The following is a 24,760-nucleotide window of genomic DNA, read 5'->3' on the forward strand; positions in this document are numbered from 1 at the left end:
CTTGGAGGTTTTTAAACAGAGACTAGATGGCCATCTTACACAGCAATGAAGATCCTGTGAATTTAAGGTAAAGGTAGTCCCCTGTGCAAGCACCGGTCGTTTCTGACTCTGGGATGACGTTGCGTCACGATGTTTTCACGGCAGACTTTTTTACGGGGTGGTTTGCCATGGCCTTCCCCAGTCATCTACACTCCCCTCCCCCCGCAAGCTGGGTACTCATTTGACCGACCTCCGAAGGATGAAAGGCTGAGTCAACCTTGAGCCGGCTACCTGAACCCAGCTTCCGCTGGGATCGAACTCAGGTTGTGAGCAGAGAGCTCAGACTGCAGTACTGCAGCTTTACCACTCTGCGCCACGAGGCTCCCGCCTGTGAATTTAGGGGGAGATATTTGTGGGTTTCCTGCATTGTGCAGGGGGTTGGATTAGATGACCCTGGAGGTCCCTTTCAACTCTATGATTCTATCCACACACACACACACACACCTGGAAGTCATGGTGACCTCTGGTGACTGACCCCTGCTGGAGGCATGGTGGATATTCAGAGAGGTGGCTGAATAAAGCCTGTTCCCATCTCCCGACTGCTGGTATTGCAAGAATGCCTCCCTGCTTAGCTTCCGAGATCGGGCTTGCCTGGGCGAGATTCTCTCGTTTTAAATTGCCTGCATATGTTTCGTTTGCCGTGGAGTGATAAAACAAAACGGGACTCACATACTATGAAAAAGAATCATACAACCTAAGTCCAAATAATATTTTAACTGCTAGAACTGAGTAATAAAATGAGGGACTGATTTTATTTTGGGGGAATAAAAGGTTTAGTGAAGCTGAGAAGACACATTCATCTTTCAAGTATGAACTAAGGCAATGATTTTATAATGTGTCTACTATAAAGGCAGGAAAACGAATACCGTCATAATACATTCCCTCCCACTTGCAGCGTTATGACTCTGAAAACCTGCAGAACGGATAAAATGCATTCAAATAAACATTAATGTTACTGGCATCAACAGCTGGATGAGTTCTTGATGGGCAAAATATTATTATTATTTTTTTGCTTGAAGTGGTATCCTGTGTTCCAAAGACACAGAATACCACAGTGAAACATGCACGTTTAATGACACAGTATCTTATGAAGGATGTTTGAATGTTGGCGCTTGTGCAATCCCGGGGGGACAAGGAATCCACAGATGTTTTCTCCGCGCGACTGTCGCCATCAAAATTTATTGTGTCTGGCACGGAGAACAGCATCATCTGTTTCCATGCGATGCTCTACAAGTTGCATGTAAAAAAAAAAAAACCTATTTGGAATCACCGTCCGCCAAGCTCTGATCCCTTCTCAAGCACCTCAGAATGGAAAAATGGCTGAGAAACCAACCCTTCTTGGATTATTCCCTCCCCCACCCCAACTGCATTCGTTAGTTCTCGGGCTGAGAAAATCCTCTTGGACGTAGCAGAACCTCCGCTGCCTACCAATGGAACATTTCCATTTTATGTATTCTTGTTTTCTAATGGCAGACTAGAATGAGGTTTTATATGTATAGACCGATGTTGATAAGTCGATTGGGTGGACTACAAGTTGGATATACATGTTCTCTTGCGATTCAACTAGATTTGCAGAAACAGCCTTGGGCAGAGAATTTTGTTACCTTTTATGGCTATCCAGACCCAATGGCCTAGCCACACTGTTTTATGTGACCACGTGGCTAGTTCGTTTGCCAGACTGCTTGTATTTCAGCTCACAATACCTGATTCCCCTCGTCTGATGAAGCGTGCTTTAGAGAGCGCGCGAAAGCGAACGTTCTGAATAAAAATTGGTAGGTCTTAAAGGTGGCACTTGATTCCTGCTTTGTACCAATGGATCTGTTATGCTTATTCTTTCAGACTTCTTATTCTGCAACTAAATGCTATATGGGCGACTTGGGGGGTGCTACCCGACGAACCGATAGGTGGGGCTGAGAGAACGTGACTGGCCTGGGGTCACCTAGCAGGTTTTGTGGGTAGGAGACAGGCAACTGGGTTCGATTCCCTGTCTCCTACCTGCTGGGTGACCCTGGGCCAGTCCTGCTGGGTGACCCTGGGGCAGTCACGTTGTCTTGGCCCCGCCTACCTTGTTGCGGGGAGAGGAGGGGGAAGGTGATTGTAACTTGCTTAGATATGCCTATCGATAGTGAAAAGTGGGAAACAAATGCCGCCCCTTCTTCTTCATGGTTGTTGTTAGCCGCCTCGAGTCCGTTCGCGGAGAAGGTGGGATATAAGTTTAATGTAAACAAATAAATAACCCTTTGATGGTTAAGCATATCTGGAAGAGTTCTTTGAACAGGAATGGCGGGTACAACAATTAATAAACAAATACTGAAAATCAGACAACAAACGCAGATTCTCAAAGTCGATTTCTTTAAAATCGCTCCCTTGCCAATCTATTTTCCTTCCGTGTTGGGAACACTCTCAGTCACAATTTTCACGACTGCTGAAAGTGGTTCCTGTGAACGTAGCAAGAGGTTCACATGCCTACTGATGTACGTCTCATGTTTATCCTTATAAATTTCTTATTAGGCAATATAGGTTGCAATTCTAGGAGTAAGCCTTATTGAATAAAACGGGACTTACGCCTGAGTAGACCAGCTTAGATTGCTCTCTCAATGCTTTTAAAAAACACACACAGATTTTGATGCAGGGATTCAAAACTCGGGCCGGGGGGGTGGGTGGGGGGCTTAAAAACCACATTTGACCGTTTTCGCCATTTAATTTTCAAACCTAATCCTGGAACAATGGAGGACTAGATATGAAACCAGAATCTTCATTACTGTCACGTGCCCCCGCGGCTTACATGGTAATAGCCGAGGGAAGAAGAACACACAAAAGAACACATAAAGCCTTTGACAACATATAACACAGAGCGGTGGCTGCATACTGCCTTCCCTTGCTCTAACCAACTGTGTAAGGCAGCTGGAGGGAAAAGGAAAAAGATGACAGCCAGTTGCTCGGGGTCCTGATAGGAACCCTCTAGGGGCCTGATTCGGCCCTTGGGCTGCACGTTTGACACCCCTAGTGTCAGGTGTCTCAGGGTCTTCAAATGGGGCATCCGATTCTCTATGACACCTTGAAGGCATACAACACTGCTGGCCTGATCTCAACTGTACCTCCATCGCCACTGCAGGTGGCTAGGAGTCTAGCGGGAATCAAGTGACGCAACAGCAAAGCATCTGCTTGGCATGCAGAAGGTCCCAAATTCCAATCCCTGACATCTCCAGTTAAAAGGATCAGGCAGAAGGGTACTTCTTCATCCGAACGGTGATTGACACATGGAATTCGCTGCCACAGGAGGTGATGGCAGCTACAAGCACAGACAGCTTCAAGATTGGATCGGATCATCATATGGAGCAGAGGTCCATCAGTGGCTATTAGCCACATGGTATTGACTGAACTCTGTCTGGGGCAGTGATGCTCTGTATTCTTGGTGCTTGGCGGGGGGTCAACAGTGAGAGGGCTTCTAGTGTCCTGGCCCCATTGATGGACCTCCTGATGGCGTCTGGTTTTTTGGCCACTGTGTGACACAGAGTGTTGGACTGGATGGGCCATTGGTCTGATCCAACATGGCTTCTCTTATGTTCTTATGTGACACAGAGCGTTGGACTGGATGGGCCATTGGCCTGATCCAACAGGGCTTCTCTTATGTTCTTATGTGACACAGAGTGTTGGACTGGATGGGCCATTGGCCTGATCCAACATGGCTTCTCTTATGTTCTTATGTGACACAGAGTGTTGGACTGGATGGGCCATTGGCCTGATCCAACAGGGCTTCTCTGAGTGTTGGACTGGATGGGCCATTGGCCTGATCCAACAGGGCTTCTCTTATGTTCTTATTATATTCTTAAGGTGATGTGAAAGACCTCTGCCTGAGATGCTGGAGAACTGCTATCAGTCAGAGTAGGCAAACTTTGACCTTGGTAGACCAATGGTTTGATTTAATATGAGGCAACTTCACGTGGGTGTCACCGCCTACCTTGACACTGAATGACAGAAAGGATCCAAAAGGGTCCCAATATAGCCAGATAGGACTGCTTAATTCTCGCCTGGCTCCTCCATCCAAATATTTCTCTTAGGTACAGACCCAACTTGCTTATCAACAGGCTTGTCTGCCCACCTATCCTCCAGCTACTCGTTCCCAAAGCACTGGCACCAACTCCCCACTTACTTTGCTCTTTATTCTCGCTATTTTTGGAATACAAGCTTGCAAAATGCTTATCGGGTATTTCTAGCTTTGAGAAGATGACACCTACATGGCAACGGGGGGAACATCACAAAAGGGGCAATTGATGGCCGCATACCGTTGCTGTAATTGAAGGAGATCCACTGCCCGCTTCTGGGTTTTGGAAGCGACACCGGTGTTTCATCGGCTGGGAAACTGGAGAACTTGCACTCCACAAAGAGCCGCTGTATCGTGCTATCTGCTGTGATCGGGGATTCTGTGAGACGGAGGGATATGATTTCAATCCGGATTTTTTCAGCAGTCTATTGAAACAAACCAAAAAAAAAAAATGAGGAACAAAACCCCCCAAACACAATCACAGAATGTACTTCTTGTAATGCCAAAGGGTCACAAACAAGCATGCAAATCAATGAGGAGAGTCTGATGATAAAATGTGATTGATAGGTTTGGGTTGAGTGAGGATATCCTGGGGTTTGTAGTTACCGTGGACACCGCAATATGTTATTGGAGAGCCAGTTTGGTGTAGTGGTTAAGTGTGCGGACTCTTATCTGGGAGAACCGGGTTTGATTCCCCACTCCTCCACTTGCAGCTGCTGGAATGGCCTTGGGTCAGCCATAGCTCTGGCAGAGGTTGTCCTTGAAAGGGCAGCTGCTGTGAGAGCCCTCTCCAGCCCTACCCACCTCACAGGGTGACTGTTGTGGGGGAGGAAGGTAAAGGAGATTGTGAGCCGCTCTGAGACTCTTCAGAGTGGAGGGCGGGATATAAATCCAATATCTTCATCTACCTCACAGGGTGCCTGTTGTGGGGGAGGAAGGTAAAGGAGATTGTGAGCCGCTCTGAGACTCTTTGGAGTGGAGGGCGGGATATAAATCCAATATCTTCATCTACCTCACAGGGTGTCTGTTGTGGGGGAGGAAGGTAAAGGAGATTGTGAGCCGCTCTGAGACTCTTTGGAGTGGAGGGCGGGATATAAATCCAATATCTTATTATTATTATTATTATTGGTTTACATTTTGCGCTGGGATGGTGATGGTGGTGGTGGGGAACATTCCCAGTCCCGCTGAGATCATTTCAACTAGAAATACCTACAGTTCTACTGTAGTCAGGCAGGCAGGCCATGAATTCAGCAGGACCTTTCTGAGGGTTCCCCGTCTTCCACCCCACCAACCTTGTCCATTGAATAGTAGGTGCAGCTGCATAACAATCCCTGGATTAAGAGAGTGGGCAGCCAGCCAGCCACCAGGAGCTTTGTCACGCCCCCAACTGCCCTCATTAACCTCTGGAGAAGCCCGTGCCACCCTTTCTCCATTATTATGTGATTTTGGGTTGCAGGTGGCTTGCTGGCCTTTTGACTGTGGGTGTGGGGGGGACGGCCAAGGAGACTCCCAGGTGACCGAGGCCTGCTTGGGCTGGCTGGATCTCAAGCCAGTCCAAGCAGGCCTCGCTCGCCCGGGGCTCTCCTTTTTTGCATCGTGTTGCTTTTGGCTGGGGGAGGGGGTGGCATATGCTAATGAGTTATGCTAATGAGCTCCACCATCTATTTTTCTACAAAACGACCCCTGCAGGCAGGTGTGAATTCGGGAGGACTGTGGCTCAGTGGTGGAACATCTGCTCGGCAAGCAGAAGGGACCAGGTTCGATCCCCGGAATCCTCAGTTCAGGTGCTGGGTGATGTGAAAGACCTCTGTCTAAAACCCCGGAGAGTTGCTGCCAGTCTGAGCAGACAATACTGACCTTGATGGACCCAGGTATGATTCAGTATAAAGCACCTGCGTGTGTCCAATATTGCTCTTTTACAAGGCAGTTTTGTTAATTATCAAGAGCCCCGTGGTGCAGAATGGTAAAGCTGCAGTACCGCAGTCTGAACTCTCTGCTCACAACCTGAGTTGTGAACCTTGTTCAGGTAACCGGCTCCAGGTTGACTCAGCCATCCATCCTTCCTTCCAAGGTCGATCAAATGAGTACCCAGCTAGCTGGGGGGAAAGTCTAGATGACTGGGGAAGGCAATGGCAAACCACTCCGTAAAAAGTCTGCCGTGGAAATGTTGTGAAAGCAACATCACCCCAGAGTCGGAAACGACTGGTGCTTGAACAGGGGACTACCTTTACCTTTTTCCTGTTAATTATGTATCACACTGTCCATTTGTTCTTAAAGAAGGGAATTTTACACACTTAGACACACACAGATATAAACACACACATATTTTGCTACCTAACATCATCACTTCTGACTCCAACAAATGACACCTCCCTCACAAAAAAATTAAGAAATCTATTTTGGTTCAATCTTGAGTCCTTTGAGAGTTGTACAACTGTTTTTAAACAGATCTCATCTCCTGTCTTCAGTTCAAATACACGTACTGCTGATTTCTGAAGGGGACAAAACTAGGATATAAACCACTAGTTTTATGTCAGGAATGCACTGCGATGTAGCTTTCATCTCCGATAGTCACCTTGTGGACTGCAAGAAGGGGAGAATGTGTCTCTAATGACAGCATGTACCTGCAACCAGGGGGGGGGGGGGGTGTAGAAAAAGCACAGCAGGAACTCATTTGAATATTAGACCACACCCCCTGACATCACCATTGTTTTACACAGGGCTTTTTTGTAGAAAAAGCTCCGCAGAAACTAATTTGAAAAAGAAGAATTGCAGATTTATACCCCGCCCTTCTCTCTGAATCAGAGACTCAGAGCAGCTTACAATCTCCTATATCTTCTCCCACCACAACAGACACCCTGTGAGGTGGGTGGGGCTGAGAGGGCTCTCACAGCAGCTGCCCTTTCAAGGACAACCTCTGCCAGAGTTGTGGCTGACCCAAGGCCATTCCAGCAGGTGCAAGTGGAGGAGTGGGGAATCAAACCCGGTTCTCCCAGATAAGAGTTCGCACACTTCACCACTACACCAAACTGGCTCTCTTTGCATATTAGGCCACACCCCCCGATGCCAAGCCAGCCGGAACTGCGTTTCTGTGCATCCCTGCTCAAAAAAAAGCCCTGCTTGCAACCAAGAATGGCTTCTTGGAGAGTCCACCATACATCCCAAAGCTCAAATACCAGGATAATTCCAGTCAGGGATCATTTTGTAGAAAGATAGGTGGTGGAGCTCATCCAGGGATTGTTATGCAGCTGCGCCTCCTATTCAATGGACAAGGTAGGTAGGTAGTGAGGAGGGGGAACCCTCAGAAAGGTTCAGGAGCTGAGCTCCCGTGAGCTCCTGCTGAATTCAAGGCCTGCTTCCAGCGCTATGTAAAGTGTGAAGTGGTTTTGAGAACTTCGTCTTTCCACAAGGCAGTAAACACCCAGTTAACTATACGTACATATAGGGCTGGCCCTGGACAGTCTGGCACCCTAGGCAAGGCTAACTTCTGACGCCCCCCCCCCCCCACTGATAAATCACGTAGTCGCATGGAGGGAACCCAGTCTGGTACCCCCAGAAGGCCAGTGGCCTAGGCAATTGCCTAGTTCGCATAGTGGCAGGGCCGGCCCTGTGTACATACATTTACAAGACTGCCTGTAAGACTACAGGGAAAAGTCACTCTGAGGTGACGTTTCCCAAGTCAAAAAATGGACATATGAGCGGAGTCATACTTATGCATATGTGTGTTTTAAAGTCTGAAATGTGCTATACTGTGCTTGGAAGGGTTTTCATGTCAAATATTAACAGGGTAGAGCACAAACACTCCCCTGAATAAGTCAGTGGTTTCAAAGGACGCGTAACCACTGTGATTTCAAAATTAGACTACACAGAAGAACACTCTTCAAAGAGCAAACCAAGCACCTTGTAGATCTCAACTGTCAAGTTCTTCTTAACTTTTCTCTTTATGGTTTCCCCCTCTACATTAAAGACTATTTCAACCGCATGGAATTTGAAAGCATCTGGTTGTAAATTCAAATCAGCAACCTTGCTGTAATAATTATGGAATTAAAACAACAAAAAAGGGAAGACTTGGCGTTGCCGTACTAAAAAGGGAGATCGGCTTGGCTGTTTAAACTAAATCAACACAATACCCAAGCGACACGACAATTGTTGATATGTTTTCAAAGTATATTCTATAATTAATCAATTGAAAAGCTTGAATATCTCATTGTACACACACACACACGTGTGTGTGTGCTCACATATATCCTTCATAAGAACAATATTCATTCCTGTCAACCCCCCTTCAATATTTGATGAAGTAATTTTACCCCCCCTTCCTTTCAAAAGACATTTTCTTTTATTATGTATCCTAAGACACTTTAACTAAAAACCCAAATCTGAATATTTCAATAAGGTTGTTTTATTATTCAGTAGATTCATGGAAATTTTACTAGGACGACAGAGAAAATTCCACACCATTCTGTCTCCGCTAATACAGGTACACGGCTTCAGCTGGCGATATTACTAGGATTAGCATAGCATGATGAAATATTTAAAGGAATTTTTTTTCTAAAAACCTAATAAATCAAATGACTGCCAAATGTCATTAAAGTGATGGTCTTTGACTTGAATATGCTTTTCATATTCAAATTTGAAAAAGAAAGAGATGAAAGCCTTGAAAGGTTACTCAGTTTCAACTAATAACCTCAAGCGCTCTACATTCACATGCATAAAAAATGAAATGGCCTCTATTGTCTAATTTTACCTCAGAAACAACTTCTTTCTCCTTCCATTGTACAGACATATTAGAAGTATTTTTAAGTGATATTTGGAGTCATTTCCCTCCAAATATTCGATTGTGCTGTCAAGAACCAGGTCGAGCCTAAGACGACGGCTTACAAATGAGGTCCAAATGTAAGGCATAGACATAGAGAGGCCTTCCTGATGTTTGACAGAACAAATGGACATATGAGTGCAGCCATATTTGCTTTACGTTAAAGCAAAGAAGGGGCTTGTGGGATAGCTGTGGGCAAGGCAAACGAACAAACAGATTTCGTGGGGTGTAAGGGCTAGAGCCAGAAAAGGATGTGTAAGAGAAGTTTGGCTGGGATCCAAAGAAACTGTGGTTGGTGCGTGCCAGGATAGTTCCCCCTATGGAGTGCTGAAGGATACTTTTTGTACAGAAGCACAAAACCGATGTCTGTGGTCAGAAGCACACTCAGAAGGCTTTATGTGTGCGCATTATTTCAGCCCTTTGGAGCAGCCTGCTCCCACAAAATGTACATTTAACAATAAACACGTTTATGTGGACAAAAGCCCAGCTTGTTTCCCGTGTTTTCTTTGGTGCAGCTAATCTTCTGAGGTGGGGAGTCTGCATCACCGAAGGACACTGCACAGCGTGACTGTGGGATGGTGTGGAATTGTTTTCTGTGGCCCCAGAAGGTAGGACCAGAACCAATGGGTTGAAATTAAATCAAAAGAGTTTCCGGCTCAACATTAGGAAGAACTTCCGAACCATTAGGGCAGTTCCTCAGTGGAACAGGCTTTCTCGGGAGGTGGTGGGCGCTCCCCTTCCTTGGAGGTTTTTAAATAGAGGCTAGATGGCCATCTGACAGCAATGCAGATCCTGTGAATTTAGGAGGAGGTATTAGTGAGTTTCCTACATTGTGCAGGGGGTTGGACTAGATGACCCTGGAGGTCCCTTCCAACTCTATGATTCTATTCTATGATCCTACAGTTCCTCTGATGGAGTGTTGTGGACATGCATGAGAGGATGAGATAGCAGAAAAGGCATCTTCCTCAGCCAAAGTGTGGAAGAATGAAGAAGAGTGACTCAGTTCTTTTCAGCATTCCATTCACGTAGGGGGCAGCTAGCAGAATGTAGTTTTCAGGATTCTAATTGGCTGGGCTGAGCTGTGGTCATTCAGCACATCAGCTCCAAGTTGGCCCATAAGTATGTATGTGCAGTTAAGTCACAACCTACTTACAGCAACTCCAGAGAGAGGCTTTCAAGGCAAGTGAGAAGCAGAGATGTTTGCCATTACCTTCCTCTGCAGAGTCTTCCTTGATGGTCTCCCATCCAAGAACTGACCCCAGCAAGGAATTACAAAAATTCCTTCACAAGCAGATCTCTTTCTTATGACTAGGCAACTCAAGGGCTCCAGCTTGTTGCTTCTTCCTGTTACAGGTTAAACTGTCCCACCTTTCTCTTGCCTCATCTATCCCTGTTCTGTTCAGCCTAAGTTCTCAGATATCTCCCATTCACATTCATAAAAGCAAGACCCTTCCTGACATGTAATAACTAAGGCAAGCTGTATTTACAAACAACCAGAAGACACCATTTAATAATAAAGGACTAAATAATCACTGGATGCGGATTGGTACAGTATAGCCTGATCTCAACAGATCTTGCAAGCTAAGCAGGGTTCTGAAAGAACTCGAAGTTGAACTTGTGGATCTCCTGACAAAAATATGTAATCTTTCATTGAAATCTGCCTCCGTTCCTGAGGGCGGGAAGGTAGCAAATGTCACCCCCATCTTTAAAAAGGGTTCCAGAGGAGATCCGGGAAATTACAGGCCAGTCAGTCTGACTTTAATACCGGGAAAGTTGGTAGAAAGCATTATCAAGGACAGAATGAGTAGGCACATTTATGAACACAAGTTATTGAGGAATACTCAGCATGGCTTCTGTAAGGGAAGATCTTGACTCACTAACTTGTTACAGTTCTTTGAGGGGGTGAACGAACATGGGGACAAAGGGGACCCAATAGATGTTGTTTACCTTGACTTCCAGAAAACTTTTGATAAAGTTCCTCAAAGGCTCCTTAGTAAGCTCGAGAATCATGGAGTAAAAGGACAGGTTCTCTTGTGGATCAAAAACTGACTAAATAATAGGAAGCAGAGAGTGAGTAAAAATAGGCAGTCTTCACAGTGGAGGATGGTAAGCAGTGGGGTGCCGCAGGGCTCCGTACTGGGTTCCATGCTCTTTAACTTCTTCATTAATGATCTGGAGTTGGGAGTAAGCAGTGAAGTGGCCAAGTTTGCAGATGACACGAAATTGTTCAGGGTGGTGAGAACCAGAGAGGACTGTGAGGCACTCCAAAGGGATCTGTAGAGGCTGGGTGAGTGGGTGTCAACACAGAAGATGAGGTTCAATGTGGCCAAGTGCACATTGGGGCCAAGAATCCCAGCTACAAATACAAGTTGATGGGGTGTGAACTGGCAGAGACTGACCAAGAGAGTGATCTTGGGGTCGTGGTTGATAACTCATGGAAAATGTCAAGACAGTGTGCAATTGCAATAAAAAAGGGCAATGCCATGTTGGGGATTATTAGGAAGGGAACTGAAAATAAATAAGCCAGTATCATAATGCCCCCGTATAAATCGATGGTGCGGTCTCATTTGGAATACTGTGTACAATTCTGGTCACCACACCGCAAAAAGGACATTATAGCATTGGAAAAAATGCAGAAAAAGGCAACTAGAATGATTAAAGGTTTGGAACACTTTCCCTACGAAGAAAGGTTAAAACGCTTGGGGCTCTTTAGCTTGGAGAAACGTCGACTGCAAGGTGACATGATAGAGGTTTACAAGATTATGCATGGGATGGAGAATGTAAAGAAAGAAGTCCTTTTCTCCCTTTTTCACAATACAAGAACTTGTGGGCATTCAATGAAATTGCTGAGCAGTCAGGTTAAACCAGATAAAAGGAAGTACTTCTTCACCCAAAGGGTGATTAACATGTGGAATTCACTGCCACAGGAGGTGGCGGCGGCTACAAGCATAGCCAACTTCAAGAGGGGATTGGATAAAAATATGGAGCAGAGGTCCATCAGTGGCTATTAGCCACAGTATGTATGTATATGTGTATGTAGATATATATATGTGTGTGTGTGTTTATATGTCTCTGTGTATACACACACATATATTGGCCACTGTGTGACACAGAGTGTTGGACTGGATGCGCCATTGGCCTGATCCAACATGGCTTCTCTTATGTTCTTATGTTCCGGGTTGGTACTTCGCTGGGAAACCAACAAAAGGACAACTCTTCAGAGGAAGGCAATGGAAAACCACCTCTTCTTCTCACCTGCCTTGAAAGCTCCATACTGGGGTCGCTGTAAGTCAGTTGCTATTTGATGACATATGTAAACATATATAAGCAATGTCTCTAATTTTTTTTTGCAAGGTTTGCATGATTTAAGACAGCATCCCATCCTTTATGGCTTTCGAGGGACCTTATTTATGAACCCTCTCAAACACGCTAATGAGTTATTCAACTATCAAACCAGTTGCCAATCCTTCATTTTGGGGCAAGGTGTTCAAGAGCCTTTGAGCAGACTTCGGAGGATGGTGGAAGACAGGAGGGCCTGGTGTGACTTTGTCCATGGGGTCGCAAAGAGTCAGACTCGACTGTGCGACTGAACAACAGAGTTCTAGAGTCAGTATGGTGTAGCGGCTAAGAGCGGCGTACTGGAGAGAGGCTGGAGAAACTGACGACCTTTTCTTATCAAGCCCAATGGCAGACTGATTGTGGATGCAATCTCATGGAACGGCATTGGCAATGTTTGGAATTCTTACATTTGCAAAAGCAACGTGATCAATATACACAACCAATACTTTAAACTTGTAACACGGTGGTACCTGACTCCTGCCAGGCTTGCACGTATTCATCATTTAAAGAAACCACGTTGTTGGAAGTTGTGTTGCACTCATGGTAACTTCATGCATTATTGGCGGTCGTGTGTTTACATTAAAGCCTTTTGGTGTCAAGTTGGGGGTCATATTTTTGTGATCACAGGTCATAGATTGCAGCATTGTCCAAAGGTGTTATTATTTAATATAGAGTTAGGGCGTGGTATACCATGGTATACTACATTGAGGCTGGTAGAATTTTTGCTAGCAGCAGCTAGAATGGCGGCAGCATCTCTTGGTGGAAGGCAAAACATCTGCCCGCAATTGATGTGGTTTGATAAACTGGTGAATATCTATATTATGGAGAAGATAGTTTCTCAGAGTAACAGTTGTATAAACCCTGGGGAAGAACCAAACAGGTTTTGTGGAAATATGGTGGCTGTACCTAAACTATATGCTCTCTGAAAGGAAACTGATGGATACCTCCTTGCTGGTAAATGTATTTACTCTCTAATATTCCTAAAGATGCCATTAACTTTTATACATTTTTGTGTATCTTCACTGGGATATGGCTTTGTAGTTATTGTTGCTGCAGGTATAGGTGTTTATTACTATACCTGCTTGGTTTATAAAGTAAAAAGGCTTTTAAAATTAAAAATAAAACTTTCAACAAACACAGCCACAAAAGAGCGGCAGACTAATCTGGAGAACTCAGTTTGATTCCTGACTCCTCCACATGCAGCAGCTGGGTGACCTTGGGTTAGTCACAATTCTCCAAGAGCAGTTCTTGAAAGAGCTCTCTCAGGCCTACCTACCTCATGGGGTGTCTGCTGTGGGGAAAGGAAGGGATGGAGATTGTAAGCTGTTCTAAGACGCCGAGTGAAGGGTGGGGTATAAATCCTACTTTCTTCTTAGATGTTCTTGGACAATGCAGATCTATTTTGCTCTGTTTTTTTTACTCAGTTGTAGGAATGAAACTGCCTTGGCCACCCAAATGGATGACCTTTGCTAGGAAACAGACAGAAGAAATACAAACCTGGACCTTTCCATGGTTTTCAACTTATGATCCTTCTGATTTTTTTTGGGGGGGGGAGGGGGGTGGAGGGGCAGAAGGATGGAATTGGAAGACACTGAGTTCTAGTATTTGGATGGTCATTTCAATAAAGTAAGACAATTCTATGCATTTCTACAATGTGGAATTTACGTATGTCTCAGGGTTCCACAGGGCTCTGCTTTATCTCTCATACTTGAAGCTGCTGGGAGAGAACATCTGGAGATCTGAGATGAAACTAGTTAGGTTGATGACAGCCAATTTTATTTCTTGTTTTCAAGTGATGCAGACAAGTCAAGGGATATCCCAGACAGGTACCTTCCAGCAATAGTGGTATAGATGAAAACTAATAAACTGAATCCAGGTAACACAAGGGAACCATTTGTGGGTGGTTTGGCTGACTACGGAGGCTGCATTCAAGGTGTTCTGGATGGGATTGCACACCACTTTAAGACACTGGGAAGGATTCAGATAATGAGACTGGATTCAAGGGCACTCTCTGCAAAACAGATCCACTTTGTGTCTCCTTTCCAGAGCCAAGCAAAGATGCCTTTTGTTTTCTTGAGTGCTCAGTTGTCATTTTCAGGCATTTCAACAGTACTGATTTCAATCTGCTTTTTGCTTTGCTTTGCGCTGTGTTATATTTCATTCTTGACCGTAGCTTTGTTCTCAGGCCTACTTCTGGATGTGTTTTATTGATCGTACTGTTCTATATTTCTCTTAGTAAAGTACCTTATATAAAAGCTTTTTTTTTAAAAAAAAAAGGCAACCAAGAATAAAATCGATTAAATACCTAAATAAGAAAAAATAAATAAACTTTACAGAGTAGCCATACTCAGAACAGATCAGGGCTAAGTCAACAAACTGAGGACTTCTTAACATCTTGTGTAAAGAATTACATTTTTTTTTTGTAATTTCGGAGGGGGGAGAGATAGCTGTGCTAGTCTACTGTAGATGAAGTAACAAACGGCCTCGTGATAGACAAATGGATTCACTGCGGTAGAAGCTTTCAGGAGACGGAACCCACTTCTGCATTTGACGGCGAGATCCAGTTCACAAAAAGTTTATGCCGCAACACAGTTAAGGTGTTGCGAGTCTATCTTTCTAACAGTTGAACGAGTGGATTACACACACACACACACGAAGACACACATTGAAAACCTAAACAGGAGCACATTCCTCAGTGCTATTCCAAGAACATTATCTTGGAATTATTTTAGTATTTGATTTTTAACAGATGTATTTTTGTGTGCTATCTTCTCTCCACACACACATAGAGCTTGTGCAATGACAGAAAAAAGCAAAAAAAAAAAAAAAAGGCAAAAGCTCTTGTTATCTTTCCAAGAACTCTGTTGGGCTCTCTTTGGAGAGACAGCATCTCACTGTCTTCCAAGAAGGAGATATCGAGCAGGATCCTCTGGGTCTATTCTCGTCAGCAGAGATGCTTGACATAACTACTAAAGCGAAAGGCTATTCTACTTGAGTCAGTGGAGGGAGCCACTGCCAGAAAAAAACAGAAGTGCAGCATCCAACCCATAATAGGTATCCACTTAACTACTAAATGAATTTCCCTGAAGATTTGCAAGATACACGAGGAATTTTTTTTTAAAAAACTAAGTCATTCTTTCATCATATTGTCTTTAAATCTTTTAAAAATATCTTTAAATGATTAAATTTTCAAGACCTCCAATTAGTACATTTTAACTACGTATCTTTCTAGTTTGTTTCTGAATACGATGCTCTACAGTAGAAATAGGGCCACCTGGAAATACTGGCTTGCACTCTTCAAAGGATGCTGTACATCTCAATTAATTAAGACCCTAAGATCTTAATTTACAGAAAGCGATTATGACAGTTTTCACTAAACTGCTATTAGCGCAAGGGGGGGAAAATGCGCAAAGATGATCTATAACGAAGACAAAAAAAAGATGTAAACACACCTAGAGGAAAATGAGACCCACCATGAAATAAATTGGTTTTGCTAAGATTTGCCTTGTGGGCACATTTGAAGAGAACTTGAGAGCCGACAAGAGTTTTTTTAAATATTGTGATAATTGAAAGCTATGTTATTACTCAAAGTGATCAAGTGCAGTGGTGGCGGGATGAGAACAATTGTTAATTTTTTTTTTTTTAGACTTCGCCAAAGCAAATGCAAATTTCCCGTTCTGATGTCTATTTCGAGGCCCTGTAACAAGGCTTTTAATCAATGTATTATACATCAAATTGATAATGTTAAACTTCTGATTATTCAAATGTTATGAAATATTCATAAAGAACTGTCCAAAGTTTTACATTTTCCTGATTTTTCTCCTCTCTCTTTCTCTTCACTTCCATTAATTATCATGCCTGGAAGCTTTTTAAGCAAAAAAGAGAAGAAGAAGAAGAAGAAAAAAAACACCAGCCGTCAACTTGACTCAACCTGACAAGCTAGCAAAGGCCAATTACGTCGGTGCTCTCTGGCACTTTGATGTAGTGGGAACGAAAAGAGATAGGGGCAAATTGTGTAGCACATTATGTTAATGACATGATTTAATCCAGCCGCTAAACTTTATGTAGCCTGTTAAAAAAGATGCTAACACTAATTACGCCACTTTGGAAAGGGAAAAGAAGGGGACAAGCCTTTCCTACCGACAAGGCAAAGCTCATAAATGTTGTAAATGCAATGAAACAAAATAAAGCAATCTATGATTAATTATACATAACAGACATGAAGGGGAAAAAAGAGGAGAAAAGAAAAAAAAGAACAGCATGTCGCAAGACTAAAAACCAGGGGTAAAGAGAAAAGAAAAAACCCCCACAAAATCTATTTAAGATTCCTTTTAACTAAGAAGCAACCCTGGATGCTCCAACATCCAACCTCCTCCCCCAAACAAACAAAAAAGAAGCAACGCAAATCTTGAGTAGCTAAAACAATTTTGGAGTGTGGTGGCCAGGTCTGCAGGATAATTAGCGAGAGAAACCTTCAGATGAAATTGGAAGCTGGGTTTATGGTGTTCTGGATAGCTGTGTGTATATTTATCATGCTGATAAAAGAAAGCAGCTGGACTCTGAACAAAGACTCGACTTTGGTCTTTTTTCTCCTGAAAGCCGGTGCGGTTGCGGTCTTACATAGAGATATTCTGATTTCAGCTGCGCCAGCATCAATTCCTACTTAAGCAAATGGGGTGGCTATAAGAACCGACTTCCTGGTATTGCAAGCGGGTGGTTGATTGGCTGGGCTGGCGGCAGCAGCTGAAGGGGAGGGGCCATAACTCAGCAAGCAAAAAACGCATGTAAGCTCCAGAGTCTCGGGTTAAAAGGGAAGAACAAAGCAAGCCTCAGATCACGGGGTTGCGATCGGACGCTGTGAAACCCTGCTTTTGGTTGGTGCAGACAGTAGCGATTGGCCCAGTGGTTTGACTAAGTAAAAAGCAGCTGTTAACTTATCCTTTTAAATATATTAGTCATTGGAACACTTACATCCAGAATATTGCAGGAATTACTGCATGGGGGCTCTTGAGGTGGAAGAAACTTCCTCTTTTAAAATAGGCTCTTTTTTAAGGGCACCCTGCTGTGCCCAAAAGGTGCAATCCTTCCATGAATATGACAGACCCAAACTTTGGATGCAACGAAGCGGTCTGGATCAGGGGTGTTGAACTCATTCGTCATGAGGGCTGGATGTGACATAAATGAAACCTTGTTGAACCATGCCACATTTGTCATAAAATGTAACGCCAGGTAGTGAAGATATAAACTTTATAAAGGACACAAACACAAAGCTTTAAAAAAAAAACCCTTAAAATACGATTAAAAGATTAGCACTCTTGCAACATCTTGTTTATTTAACCGTCTTTGATAACTGACACTTCTTGCTCTGAACTATTGCATCAAAATCCGGAGACAAAGTCTGTGCTGTAAGAATCCTGAGTATGCTGTTCAGACATGCTTGTGGCCTGACAGAAGCCCTCTGGGGGCCTCATCCGGCCCCCGGGCGGCATGTTTGACACCCCTGGTCTGGATCTACTTGAATGGGAGCTGCTTCTAAACCGAAACTGAGTTAATGATAGGTCAGTAAGTGCTGTAAAGTAACAACTGACTTACGGTGACCCCAGTAAGGAGCTTTCAAGACCAGTGGTGGTATGGCACTGGCTCTTTCTGCAGTCTTCCTTGATGGTCTCGTATCCAAGCACTGACTAGGTGTAGCTTCTGAGGTCTGACAAATTGGGCTATAATATGCTCCCTTCCCTGAGCCAAAAGTAGTTAAGCCAAAGAGTCATTAACATGTGGAATTCACTGCTGCAGGAAGTGGTGGTGGCTACAGACACCTTCAAGAGGGGGTTGGATGAACATGTGGAGCAGAGGTCTATCAGTGGCTATTAGCCACAAAATATAAAGGGAACACTATGACTAGGGAAGTGATCCTCTGTATTCTTGGTGCTGTGGGGGGGGGGCGGTGGTCATCGTGGAAGGATTTGTGGAATCTGGCCCTGCTGCTGGACCTCCTAATGGCACCTGGGTTTCTGACCACTGTGTGATACAGTGTGTTGGAATGGATGGGCCATTGGCCTGATAAACATGGTTTCTGGTTTTAATGATTTCAAACAGATTTAAAGCACATTTTAAAAATCCGGGCGTTAAAACTAATGAGGCTTGGATACAGTTAACTCTGGTCCATCGATATAAAGCAATCCCCTTGAAGTCAAGGGGTATTGTTATGTAATAGCTCCAGTTCATCCCTTGATCGAGGAACTTCAGGGAATTCCAGGCCCTCCCTGCCAGTCTGCACATGGCTGGCTTGGCCATGCCATTCAAGTGAATGGCTACAGCTGCTACTGCTACTGAAACCTTGATTAGGCATTTCTTCATTGGAATCCAAATAACAGGAAGAAGGAGGCGATACAATTATATTATAAAAGGAAATGCCATTTATAAACGTCTAAATTTTGCGTAAAATCAAGGACAGACTAACAAAAAAAGATCCTCTCAATATTTTGTTTCTTCCCTAAGCAGATACACCCATCCTACTCAATTTCATTATTGCCCAACAGTTGAAAATGGACAAAAAAAAAAATAATATTCATTGAGACATGCGTAAACGTAAAGTATGAATGGCTAACAAAACTACTAAAGCAAAAAAAAAACAGTTACAAAAATACTTCGTATATTTTGAAATGTAGATTTTTCTTATATTACACATTGAATCTTTTTAAAAAAATTTTATGTAATGTTTTTCATTATTCACCGAACAGCCTAATTACTGCCTGTGATCCGTCCTGAGGCCAGCTTGTGGGGAGAGTGGAATAGAAATCTGAATAAATAAATAAATAATAAATATTCAGTTCTATCCATATTTTACACGTCAATTATTCTTAGTTTACGCGCTACTAATGTTGTTATTCGAGTTATTGCTTTCATTATTGCATGGTGCGTGTAAACTAAGAAGAACTGATGAATAACATATGGATGAACCTGAATAGCTGATGTATAATATATGCGAAAAATCTGCGTTTAAAAATATACAAAACATTTTTTGTAACTTTTTTGCTTTAGCTGTTTTTGTTAGCCATAATTGCGGTGCATTTCGGGTTTTGTTGGTGTAGGCTGCGTCGTGTTATTTATATATTTAGCATTCAAGTGAACGGGGCAGCCATTGCTCACACGGAACCCGGCAAACAATTGCGCCAGAGCTCTGGATCGTGCCCTTCGAGTGGTTGTTTTCTCCTCCACCTCTCTGCTCGGTTGCTACGCTTCCTAGCAAGCCTGAGCAGGGGAGAAAGACAGAAATAAAAGACTCTCCTACACCCACTTTTTCAAGGCCGCGGATATTTCAAGGCGTTTTAAATCATTCCGGTCATAATGGAGTGCAACAATACTTGAGATTTGTGGGCCCAGCTGCATTTTCGCAGGGCTCATTGGCAGTGAGTAATTTTCCTATTTGGCTCACATTGTTACAGCTTTAAAAGAATCTGATGGCACTAAAAATGCAGTTAATCATAATACAGTTCCACCTATTAAAATAATCTCTTTCTTTCTTTCTCTCTCTCTCTCTGGCTCGGGCTGGTGGCAGCGTTTCAAAAGCCTCGCGAGGAATGACGAATAGACATGCGGCCAGCCGAGCACGAAACGCTTCATGTAAACTGGCCGCATCCTGCCACCTTGCACGTGCATTGCTTTCTTCTCCAGAGCCTGAATACAAATATGTCTGATACGGATTGCTGTTATCTGCGCCCTTTGTAATGTCCAGAGGCTAGGTTTTGAACTGGTAAACAACAACTCACAAAACAGCACTCAAATAATATGCTGGCTTCCTGTTTTCAAAGTACAATTTTCAGGGGTGGGATTCTTAGCAAAAAAAAGAGCCTTGTAAGCTACATCAGGGGTGTGTGGTCTAGGAAAGGAGCTCCTGCTAGGATTCCAGAGTAGTTTACTTTCTTTATAGTCACAGTTGCTAGCCTTTGGGCGGTACCTAGAGATCTCCACTATTCTCCAAGATCAGTTCCCCTGGAGAAAATGGCTGCTTTGGAAGATAGGTTCTATGGCATCATACTCTGTTGAGATCCCTCCTCTCCTCAAACCCCATCCTCCATATTCTCCACCCCAAAACCTCCAGCTATTTTCCATAAGAACATAAGAGAAGCCATGCTGGATCAGACCAATGGCCCATCCAGTCCAACACTCCGTGTCACATAAGAACATAAGAGAAGCCATGTTGGATCAGGCCAATGGCCCATCCAGTCCAACACTCTGTCACAGAAGAACATAAGAGAAGCCATGTTGGATCAGGCCAATGGCCCATCCAGTCCAACACTCTGCGTTTCACAGTGGCCAGAAAAACCCCAAGTGCCATCAGGAGATCCACCAGTGGGGCCAGGACACTAGAAGCCCTCCCACAAGCACCAAGAATACAGAGCATTACTGCCCCAGAGAGAGAGTTCCAACAATAAGCTGTGGCTAATAGCTTTCAACTCAGAGCTGGCATCCCTTTTTTAGCCTCCCCACCCCCCCGGCCCCGTTTCTTGCCAAATTTTTTTTTTAAAGTTTATTTAAAAAGATAAAGTAGATTCACAAAGAATAATACATTGCCATAGTCCGGATACAGACTAAAACAGGAAGAAAAACAAGATTCATCTCCATGAAATGCCATCTATCAGGTAAGTCCAGAGACTTGAAATCCCATTTCTGAAAACCTTAACCAGCTATAAAGTGGAACATCTATAGGAAGGACTCCTTTATTAGAAAGGAGAGTAAAAACTGGTGACCACAGCTCCAAACGATTTACATGAGTCATGATACCAGGAACTCCAAAGAAGGACGGATTGTCTTTTCCAGTGCCCGAGTAGAATATTATTCTATTCATTGCCAAAATTATTTTTTAAGCCACACACCCCCCACAGCAGATTTATACCCCGCCCTTCTCTCTGAATCAGAGTCTCAGAGTGGCTTACAATCTCCTTTACCTTCCCTCCCCCACAACAGACACCCTGTGAGGTGGGTGGGGCTGAGAGAGCTCTCACAGAAGCTGCCCTTTCAAGGACAACTCTGCGAGAGCTACGGCTGACCCAAGGCCATCCCAGCAGCTGCAAGTGGAGGAGTGGGGAATCAAACCCGGTTCTCCCAGATAAGAGAGCTCTGGCTGATCCAAGGCCATCCTAGCAGCTGCAAGTGGAGGAGTGGGGAATCAAACCCGGTTCTCCCAGATAAGAGAGCTATGGCTGACCCAAGGCCATCCCAGCAGCTGCAAGTGGAGGAGTGGGGAATCAAACCCGGCTCTCCCAGATACGAGTCTGCACACTTAACCACTACACCAAAATGGTTCTCCTTCTTTCTCATATTCTCCGTTTCAACTTGCCCTTCCAGGAGCGTAAGGCAGGATACATGGTGCCTCCCTCATCCCCTTTTATCCTCAAAACTATCCTGTGAGGTAGGTTAGTCTGACAGAAAAAGATTGGCCTCAAAATCAGCTTTGTGGTCTAGTCGGGGTTTGATCCCTGATCTTGCTTGGCTTCTAGGCTGGCATTCTAGTAACTGTGTTGGGTTGGTTCTCTTCTTGCTTAATGGGTGTGTGTGCAGGGAAGGAATGGATCATGTTTGAGAATTCCTTAGTGGAAGAGCTTAATTCCCCATCTCAAAAAAAAATACTCACCTGCTTGAAACTCAGGGATTCCAGACTCGGAACGACACACTCATCACTGTCTGTTACAGACTCAACTGCATCCGTTCCGTGTGTCTCGTCTTGATCTGAATTAGCAGAACAGGGAAAAAAGAATCGAACAGAATCACTTTTTTTTTGTGCGCACTTTTAACGTCATGTTACATTTGTCACTGCATTGTCTTCTAATTTTGTAATCCGGATTTATTACGGTGTTTATGATGTTTCATGCTGTTCCTACTAAAGCCCTGCTCAAATTTTGGCATCTGCTTTGAGTCTCTCAAAGGGCAAACTACAAATAAAGGTAATAAGCAATGCAATTAAAAATATGCGCACCAAACAGTGAGCAATAAGCTCGTTTGAAACAGTAAAGGAAAAAATATATATATATGATGATTTGGAATGCTGTGAAAGAGCTAACAGCACAACAGAGTCAAGTTCACCAAGTAGTGCAAAGGTTAATGAAGACGCTTCAAAGGAGCAATATGACCTTTATTTTCCTTTCAAACTGAGATGTCGGCCAAGCAATGATTTTTAAACGGCCTGCAGAATCACCTGAGTCCTCTTTAGGCCTTGTTTCGGCACTTGAGGAGGCATAGTGTTAAACTATTTCCTTCATGGTTATACATTAATTTGGGAGGGAAGGCAACACAGTATAGAACAATCTCATTAGATCTTGGAAACTAAGCAGGATCGATAGTTAGACGGGAGACTACCAAGGAAGACTCTGCGAAGGTAGGCAATGGCAGACCACCACTGCTTCTCACTTGCCTTGAAAGCCCCCTACTGGAGTCAGCTCTTGGATGGAGGACCACCAAGGAAGACTCTGAAGAGGAAGGCAAATGGCAAATCAACACTGCTTCTCACTTCCCTTGAAAGCCCCTTGCTGGGGTCAGTTCTTGAATGGGAGACCACCAAGGAAGACTCTCCAGAGGAAGGCAGTGGCAAAGCACCTCTGCTTCTCACTTCCCTTGAAAGCCCCTTGCTGGGGTCAGTTCTTGAATGGGAGACCACCAAGGAAGACTTTGAAGAGGAAGGCAAATGGCAAATTGACACTGCTTCTCACTTCCCTTGAAAGCCCCTTGCTGGAGTCCTTTCTTGGATGGGAGACCACCAAGGAAGACTCTGAAGAGGAAGGCAATGGCAAAGCACCTCTGCTTTTCACTTGCCTTGAAAACCCCTTGCTGGAGTCACTGCTTGCCGACTGCAACTTAACGGCATGTATGTAAGGATGTGAGGGTGACTTGGATGGGAGAGCACCAAAGAAGATTCTGCAGAGGAAGACAACGGCAGACTACCTCTGCTTCTTCTCACTTGCCTTGAAAAGCCCCTTTGCTGGGGTCACAACAGGCTAGTTGCAACTTGATGGCTCACACGTGAATTTAAACAAACAACAACAACTATGAGGATCTTGCACAGGTTCCTAAAGCGCACTGAACTGCGTGTTGACCATGGTTTTTGGCAGAAAAAAAGCCCAGCAGGAACTCATTTGCATGTTAGGCCACACTCCCTTCATCACCATTGTTTCGCACAGGGGTTTTTTTCTGTAGCAAAAGCCCAGCAGGAACTCATTTGCATGTTAGGCCACACTCCCTTCATCATCATTGTTTCGCACAGGGGTTTTTTTCTGTAGCAAAAGCCCAGCAGGAACTCATTTGCGTGTTAGGCCACACCCCTGACATCACCATTGTTTCGCGCAGGGTTTTTTGTAGAACCCCCCTAGCAGAAATTAATTTGCATATTGGGCCACACCCCCTGACACCAAGCCAGCTGGAACTGCGTTCCTGCTCAAAAAAAGCCCTGCACTGACTTTACTGAGACTCAAAGGGCATCTGGACTGCTTGGATTCAGTGCATCTCCTCCATGATAATTCGACGAGCCAACAGAGATGGACGCACCCCGCATAACCCATGTGGCGGCTTCCTGTAGAGAAGTGCCTGTAGGGAAGTGCCCCAATAACAAGCGAGCAATAATTGGTTTTTCTATGGATTTCATGGCAGATTGAACAGCAAGCAGCAATGGTGAAATCAGCTTATTTTGAACAGTTGTGAAATGTGATTGTCTTTTGCGCATTCTACACATTGTAAGCCGCTTTGGATCTGTATTGTCTGGAGAAAAGTGAATCAAAAGTGTCTGAAATAAATGAAATAAGATCAATTTATTTCATGTGTCCACTGCCCAGAGCACTGAAACAGTGGACAATACGGCAATGCGTTGTGCAATAACTGCACTGAGAATGCATCCTTGAGTACTGGTCAATCTATTCTCTTTTGAATCAAGGGGGGGGGGGAATGCTGATCTCACGGGAACGTATATGCGCATGTTATATAGCTTGATTAACAACCGATTCTTTGGGCTGAGCCGCACCGGATGCCACTGTGTTTGTTCCAAAAAGAAAATTAACTCTGGCTGATCCTCCACACACAAGTCATCACTTGATGTTGTAGGGCGTCAAACAATGGACATACACAAGGGAAAGAAGGTACACTTTACTTGGGGGGGGGGGGACAGGGGGCCACAAGGGCCTTGGCTGCAAATACGTTATCATACATAGTGTGTGTGTCTCTGTCTCTCTCTCTAAAAAATAATTACTCATAAGATCATATACAGGATAAAATTGGGTGGTGGGGGGGAATGGGACAACACACACACACAGATCACAAGCTCACATTAGGTTTGGAGAAGCGATGCGTGATCCCCTGTCCAGAACGGGCCAGGCTAGCCTCTTCAGATCTAGGAAGCTAAGCAGAGTCGGCCCGGGTTAATACTTGGATGGGAGATCACCAAGGAAGCCCAGGGCTGGTATGTAGAAGAGTTAGTTCTATACCCTGCCCTTCAATACCCGAAGGAGTCTCAGAGTGGCTTACGATCTCCTTCCCTT

The 24,760-nt window shown here is 44.2% G+C and overlaps 1 protein-coding gene across 1 annotated transcript in view; it reads right to left on the bottom strand.

Moving 5' to 3' along the window:
* The window catches only part of RPGRIP1L (RPGRIP1 like), a 130,945-nt gene that overhangs the window by 22,131 nt on the left and 84,054 nt on the right, over positions 1–24,760 (bottom strand). Inside the window, exons 22-23 of the mRNA XM_060253574.1 lie at positions 21,874–21,968; positions 4,326–4,509 (exon numbers count right to left, since the gene is read on the bottom strand). Of these exons, the coding sequence (XP_060109557.1) occupies positions 4,326–4,509; positions 21,874–21,968 (279 nt within the window). The remainder of the gene's footprint in view (positions 1–4,325; positions 4,510–21,873; positions 21,969–24,760) is intronic.

Source organism: Heteronotia binoei, chromosome 14 (assembly GCF_032191835.1).
Source record: "Heteronotia binoei isolate CCM8104 ecotype False Entrance Well chromosome 14, APGP_CSIRO_Hbin_v1, whole genome shotgun sequence".
NCBI lineage: Eukaryota > Metazoa > Chordata > Lepidosauria > Squamata > Gekkonidae > Heteronotia > Heteronotia binoei.